At 51.5% G+C, this 7,272-nt stretch overlaps 1 protein-coding gene across 4 annotated transcripts in view; it reads left to right on the top strand.

The window, feature by feature from the left end:
* Positions 1–7,272, top strand: part of flna (filamin A, alpha (actin binding protein 280)) — a 38,667-nt gene that overhangs the window by 2,653 nt on the left and 28,742 nt on the right. For all 4 annotated transcript variants that reach the window (XM_084679023.1, XM_084679021.1, XM_084679022.1 and 1 more), the window contains exon 2: positions 3,024–3,481. In XM_084679023.1, coding sequence (XP_084535149.1) covers positions 3,112–3,481 — 370 coding nt within the window. In that variant the 5' untranslated portion in view covers positions 3,024–3,111. The remainder of the gene's footprint in view (positions 1–3,023; positions 3,482–7,272) is intronic.

The raw sequence follows: 7,272 nt of genomic DNA, 5'->3' as shown, positions 1-7,272 counted from the left end.
TCTCTTTCTCCTGCTCTCTCTCTATCTCTCTTTCTATATCCCACTCGAGATGTACTTATGTTTCCATTCTCTCTATCATGACTCCATTAAATAGTAAATTATAGTTGGTGTCTCTGGAGACAGCAGTAAAACTGCTGTATCACAATCCTGTTGTTCTAAATACTTCTGTGTGTATGTGTGGGTGTGTTTGTGTTTATGGTTGTGGGGGTAGTTTGAGGCATTCCCAGACCCCCCCCAGTCTAACAACTCCAGTAAAATACAGCCATTAATCTAACACACACACAAACACACACACCCACACATACATACACACCCACAGAGAGAGAGAGAGAGCAAACATTCCTTCTGGCTAGTGTCCATGTGAAGCATCCAGTCTCCTTATTTAGGCAAGAAACAACCCCTCCCTCTCTTTCTTTCTTTCTTTCTTTCTCTCTCCAATATTCTGTTTCCTTCTCTCTCTAATATTTTCTCTCCCCCTTGTCTCTCCAATATTCTGTTTCCTTCTCGCTCTAATATTCTGCCTCTCCCCCTTTCTCTTCCTCTCCATATCTCTCTCTCTCCCTCTTCCTTTTTTCCTTTTTCTTTGTCTCTCCCTGCACCTCTCTCTCTACATCGCTCACTGCGTGTGTGTGTGTGTGCTGAAGGGAAATTGGATTATATCTAGAACAGGGGTGTTCAGCCTGGTCCTCAGGGCCCTCACAGGGGTGTTCAGCCTGGTCCTCAGGGCCCTCACAGGGGTGTTCAGCCTGGTCCTCAGGGCCCTCACAGGGGTGTTCAGCCTGGTCCTCAGGGCCCTCACAGGGGTGTTCAGCCTGGTCCTCAGGGCCCTCACAGGGGTGTTCAGCCTGGTCCTCAGGGCCCTCACAGGGGTGTTCAGCCTGGTCCTCAGGGCCCTCTGCCCTGTGTGTTTTAGATGTTTCCCTGCTCCAACACTCCTGGTGCAGATGGATGGGTCGTTATCCAGCTCTGCAGAAGCCTGCTTATGACCATTCATGTAAATAAGGTGTGTTGGAGCAGGGAAACATCTAGAACATGCAGGAGAGAGGGTCCCTGAGGACCAGGGTTGAGAACCACTGGTTTAGGGTATGGCTGGGGTAGAGGTTAGGGTGGAGGCTGGGGTGGAGGTTAGGGTGGAGGCTGGGGTGGAGGTTAGGGTGGAGGCTGGAGTAGAGGTTAGGGTGGAGGCCAGTTAGAATACAAGCTCCTCCTTCACACATACAGACACATATAGACATACAAACACATACACACACACAAATGCAGACATATTGACATACAAACCCACACACCCATATAGACATACACCCACAAATGCATGCATACACACATCTGTGTTATGACAATGGCTCCTCCCCTTTCTGCCCTGTCTCCATGGTGATGTCATACTTGGCGGCATGTGTGTCCATCTGACACACTAATATTTACTCCTGCCTCCGACCCTGCGCCCTCACAGAGCACCACACACACACACACACACACACACACACACACTCACACACACACACACACACACACACACCTCCCAGTCATGCTCAGGCCTGTGAAACACGCTGTTTACCAGACTGTCTCTTACCGCCTGTTTCCTGATCCAGAGAATTTGTGTTTGTGAGTCTGTGAGGGAGTGTGTGAGGGAGTGTGTGAGGGAGTGTGTGAGGGAGTGTGTGAGGGAGTCTGTGAGGGAGTCTGTGAGGGAGTGTGTGAGGGAGTGTGTGAGGGAGTCTGTGAGGGAGTGTGTGAGGGAGTGTGTGAGGGAGTGTGTTTGTGAGTGTGTTTGTGAGTGTGTTTGTGAGTGTGTGAGGGAGTCTGTGAGGGAGTCTGTGAGGGAGTCTGTGAGGGAGTGTGTGAGGGAGTGTGTTTGTGAGTGTGTTTGTGAGTGTGTTTGTGAGTGTGTGAGGGAGTCTGTGAGGGAGTGTGTGAGGGAGTCTGTGAGGGAGTGTGTGAGGGAGTCTGTGAGGGAGTGTGTGAGGGAGTGTGTGAGGGAGTCTGTGAGGGAGTGTGTGAGGGAGTGTGTGAGGGAGTGTGTTTGTGAGTGTGTTTGTGAGTGTGTGAGGGAGTCTGTGAGGGAGTCTGTGAGGGAGTGTGTGAGGGAGTGTGTGAGGGAGTCTGTGAGGGAGTGTGTGAGGGAGTGTGTGAGGGAGTCTGTGAGGGAGTCTGTGAGGGAGTGTGTGAGGGAGTCTGTGAGGGAGTGTGTGAGGGAGTCTGTGAGGGAGTGTGTGAGGGAGTGTGTGAGGGAGTGTGTGAGGGGGTCTGTGAGGGAGTCTGTGAGGGAGTGTGTGAGGGAGTGTGTGAGGGAGTGTGTGTGTAGTTGTGTGACTGAGGGTGTGGTCCTGGTTGTGTCTTAGCCCTGGGACTGCTAGAATGTTACAGTGACCACCAGCACCCTGTATTAGATACAGGTGTGTGAGCGTGCGTGAGTGTATGCATGTGTGTGGGGTGGTGTGTCTATATGTGAGTGTGCTTTTGTGTGCATGTCTGTGCGTGCATGTGTGTGTGTAGTTGGGTGTGGTCGTAGGTTTTTTTTAGCCCTGGGGCCATTCAGATTGAATGTGGGAGTGTCCCTCCCTACAGGTAAATCTCTGTCTCTCTCTCTGCTTGGCTTAGGAAAGTTACTTTCCAAACGTAACAGCTGGCTTGTTTGTATGTGACACTGGTAGTCCCTACACACAAAGACCCCTATCTTTTAGTGAACATGCAACAGTTTCGAACATTCATCAATAACCAGCTTAATCATATCAACTTAAACTGACAGTTCGATTTGATTTGGACACGGCCCGGTGACAGGGCTGTGGGTGAGCACAATTTCATGTTCACAGTTTTTATGGAGTTAAAAAATCAGTTGTTGCTCTTCCTTGAGCACGCCCATCAGGAGAAGTCTCCATGACTAACCGCCGCGTTGTTGTCTTGGACAAACGCGAACGTGATTCATACGCTTTTGGGAAATGTTGAGAATTGCACGACTGCAGGCTATAAGAGGTTTGCAGTAGCTCACTATTCTCTTCTCTCTCTCTCCTTCTTACTCCTAGTAACATAGTGAGAGGGAGCGGCGCGAGGCTGAACTGACTCCACCCAAAAATCCAGCCAGCGAACGGAGACCGACCAGAGACCATAAAAATGAGCAGCGCGCACCCCCGCCTCCACCAGAGCGCCGCGCCCGCTCCCAACGCTCTCTCCCCGGACAAGGACGCAGACATGCCCGCAACGGAGAAGGACCTGGCTGAGGACGCGCCGTGGAAGAAGATCCAGCAGAACACGTTCACCCGCTGGTGTAACGAGCACCTAAAATGTGTCAACAAACGGATCGCGAACCTGCAGACCGACCTAGGAGATGGGCTCCGGCTCATCGGGCTCCTAGAAGTCCTGTCGCAGAAGAAGATGTTTAGAAAGTACAACCAGCGGCCCACCTTCAGACAGATGCAGCTGGAGAATGTGTCCGTGGCTCTCGAGTTTCTGGACCGGGAGAACATCAAGCTGGTGTCCATAGGTGAGTTGAGCGACGCTCCGGTTAGCGGTTTTTAACGGTAGCTAATTGATTGACAGCTGTTTGGTTGAACACGCCAAACGCCACCGGTTCTGCAGGCTAACCTCTCAGCCTGTACCCTCCCTCACCTAGCTTGAACCAGCCACAGGTGGCTCTGCTAGTTACCCTCTACCCACTACCTCCCTGTGTAGGCTAGGCTACCGAGCGGTCTCCCCCCGCCGCTGCTCAGTGCGTGCATGGGCGAGTGCGGTGAACGGGGAATTGGAGCAGAAACGAGCTGAAGTGTCCCATTCCGAGTTAGGTTGGACCAAGTTTGCAGTAGCCCGGGAGATAAACCGCTCACTGAAACGCTCGTTCAAGCAACACCGACGCTGTCTTTGGCAGCATTGTGTTAACGTTTCTTTGGCTCAATGTGACCTATACGCAATAGCAGAAAAAAGTTACGCAAAGTCATGCCTTTACAGAATACCGTTAGATTTGGGAAATTGTGAAATCACACGTGTACGCCCTTCCGCTGCGAGTTAGCTGCTAAAGCGAGACAGACGCCAGTTTGAGGGTTTATTGAAGGAACGAAAATGTTTGTGCCTGCTAGTTTAACGCGTTCTCAATTGTCGAGATTTGAGGCGCGCAGTTTTCGGGAGTCGGCCTGTAGTGGAGTCCCGGGCTTCAGTCTCTGCTGTACACCGGTAAACGGTACAGGCCTGGCCAGACCGGGGCGGACCTCTTAAGCGCGTAGTCTGGCTGATGAGAAACCGGAGAGAGATTTCTATTGTCTGAACTGGTGTGTCTTTGGTCGTCCTTTGCCAAAGCTGACCCACAGTACATAGCCTGACTTTAGAGCACAAACCTGCATAGTACACCACCTTATCTGGTCTACTTTGTAGAAGTAACAGAACCTTAGAGTACATAACTTTACATTGTTATAGTATGCAACTTTATTGTACATAACCTTATGGGACACAACTTCACAGAAGCGTTATCATTCTGCAGAGAGGGATGACCAGCAGGCTCCTGTCCTCTCTAGCGGGCTCCTGTCCTCACTAGCGGGCTCCTGTCCTCACTAGCGGGCTCCTGTCCTCACTAGCGGGCTCCTGTCCTCACTAGCGGGCTCCTGTCCTCACTAGCGGGCTCCTGTCCTCACTAGCGGGCTCCTGTCCTCACTAGCAGGTTTTCTATCTTTTTGACTGGAAAAGTAGAGAGACACTACAGTCAGCCAGCCCTATCCAGCCAGTCCTATCCAGCCAGTCCTATCCAGCCAGCCCTATCCAGCCAGTCAGCCAGCCCCATCCAGCCAGTCAGCCAGCCCTATCCAGCCAGTCAGCCAGCCCTATCCAGCCAGTCAGCCAGCCCTATCCAGCCAGTCAGCCAGCCCTATCCAGCCAGTCAGCCAGCCCTATCCAGCCAGTCAGCCAGCCCTATCCAGCCAGTCAGCCAGCCCTATCCAGCCAGCTAGTCCCTGATTTTGGATCCAGCAGGATGGGGGTGTCGGAAATGGTGGGGGAATTGAGGGGGTAGGGTGGGGTAGTGGGGGGGATGGAAGGCGGGTATGGAAGGGGGCATTGGAGGGCAGGGTGGGAGGTCATGTGACCGTTAGAGAGACACTCCCTCTGTTCTCCACTTCCTCATTTCACTACTGAAACCAGACACACCCAGACCACAACACCACCCTCTCTCTCTCTCCCTCCCTCCCTTCCTTCCTTCCTTCCTCCCTCCCTCTGTCTCTCTCTTCTTGTATCTATCCTCTCTAGATCAAGGACTGTCCTCATCCTAGATCTGTCCTCTCTAGATCCGTTCTCTCTAAATCTGTCCTCAGAGCAGTCATGTCTTGGCCTTGCTGACTCAGCAGTTTACCTGCCCCATCGTGGTTGGGTTCGACCCGTGACCCCTGACCTGTGTGTCAGAGGGTCAGTAGAGCAGCAGCAGCAGGAGAGGAGCTCAACATTCTCAGAAGCTCATACAGGCTCTCCTGGCTGTGTGTGTGTGTGCGCGTGTGCGCGCGCGTGTGTGTGTGTGTGTGTGTGTGCGTGTGGTGTAGTATGTGATGCATGTTTTGATGGCAGCATAGTGTTTCTTTATGAACTGTCTCTGTGTGCACAGACAGCTCTGCTATGTCTGTCTGCCAGAGGGATGTGGTATTTGTGTGTGTGTGTGTGTGTGTTGTGCGCTTGTAGGGTGTGTGTTTGTGCTTAGGGTTGAGGGGTGTGTGAGTGTTTGTGCTTGTTGAGTAGGTGAGGGAGTCAGGTGGCTGAGCGGGTAGAGCATCGGGCTAGTAATCTGAAGGTTGCCAGTTCGATTTTCTGGCCAGTTCGATTCCAGTTCGATGCCAGTTTGATTCCACATGACGTTGTGTCCTTGGGCAAGGCACTTCACCCTACTTGCCTCGGGGAGAATGTCCCTGTACTTACTGTAAGTCGCTCTGGATAAGATGACTAAATGAATAAATGTAAATGTAGGTGTGTGTGTGTGTGTGTGTGTGTGCATGGGTGTGTGTGTGTGTGTGTGTGTGTGTGTGTGTATGTGGGGGGCAGGTTGTCCTCCCCTCTCCCCTCCTCTCATTCTCTCTCCCCACCTTTCTTTGCGCAGATCTAGGGATCTAGGGGACAAGGAGTGGTCCAGTGTCTGTCTCCATACTGACACCACAGAACACCTAACTTAGTGAAGGCTAATTGGAGACCATTCCTCTGGTGTGTGTACATACATACATATATATGTGTTTGTGTCTGTGACACATATTCACCATGACTGTGTGCAGATACTGAGCCGGAGATAGGAATATTAGATTAGGGAAGTTATATTAATTCACAATTTTGTGTGTGTGCGCTTGACCAATCCACTCCACCAGCTTGCGGGAGATAATGTGGCCTGTTAAGTACAGCTGCCTGTTCTAGAATATGATGTGGCCTGTTTAGTAGAGCTGCCTGTTCTAGAATAGATTCTCTACATGTTGTCTGGTATGAAATATATTCTCTACAACATGCTGTGTGGTGTAGCACAGAGACCAGAATTACTATTGTGGTCATTTTACTTTACAACATCAGTGAAACTCTGCAATGACAGTCTGAGAAACTTCCTAACAAGATCTAGGAGAGAGAGATAGGGAGAGAGGACCTCTAATTGTTTAAATGGTTCACTTCCTGTTGATTATCATTAACATAACTTCCTGTCTGGTTGGTCAGTGATTGGACAATGCCTTCCTGGCCAGTGATTGGACGAGGCCTTACTGGCCATTGCCAACACACAGCACTAAAAGACGTGTTACTACTATTTTCTCCACTGTCTCCTCCCTCCCCCCCCCCTCTCTCTGGTTCTTTCTCCAGTGATCTTCACTAGTTCTCTCCTCTCCTCTGTTACAGCTCCTCCTCTCTATCCCTCTATTCCGGACCCCTCTTTTCCTTTCCCTCGTTCGTCTTTCAGTCAGAGCCAGTGCCCCCCCCTCCCCTCTCCTCTCCCTGAAAGACACTGCCAGTGTGGGCTTTAAAAATGTCTCGCACAGCACTTTTCAGTCTTTCTCTTACTTTCTCCCTCCTCCTCCCTCCTCTCATCCCTCCCTCCTCCTCCCTCTGTAACCGGAGCTGGGAGGGTGGGAGGGCTGCCAGCCGCTCAACACTTCGACCCTTTTAAGGATACAAAACCAGAAGGAGCCCTTCCAGGGGAAGGGGGGGGGGGGGAGGAGGAAGGAGAGGAAATGTAGAGGCTGTAGGGCCTCTGGTGGGAGAGGCAGATTAAGAACAGAGAGGGAGGGAAGAAGGGAGAGAGGGAAGGAGAGAGGAAGGGAGGGGTTTTAAGGCTTGACC

The sequence above is a fragment of the Hypomesus nipponensis genome, chromosome 18 (assembly GCF_054491055.1).
Source record: "Hypomesus nipponensis isolate SF chromosome 18, ASM5449105v1, whole genome shotgun sequence".
Lineage (NCBI taxonomy): Eukaryota > Metazoa > Chordata > Actinopteri > Osmeriformes > Osmeridae > Hypomesus > Hypomesus nipponensis.
The sequence above is the reverse complement of the archived record's forward strand: the minus strand, read 5'-3'. Positions and strand labels throughout refer to the sequence as shown.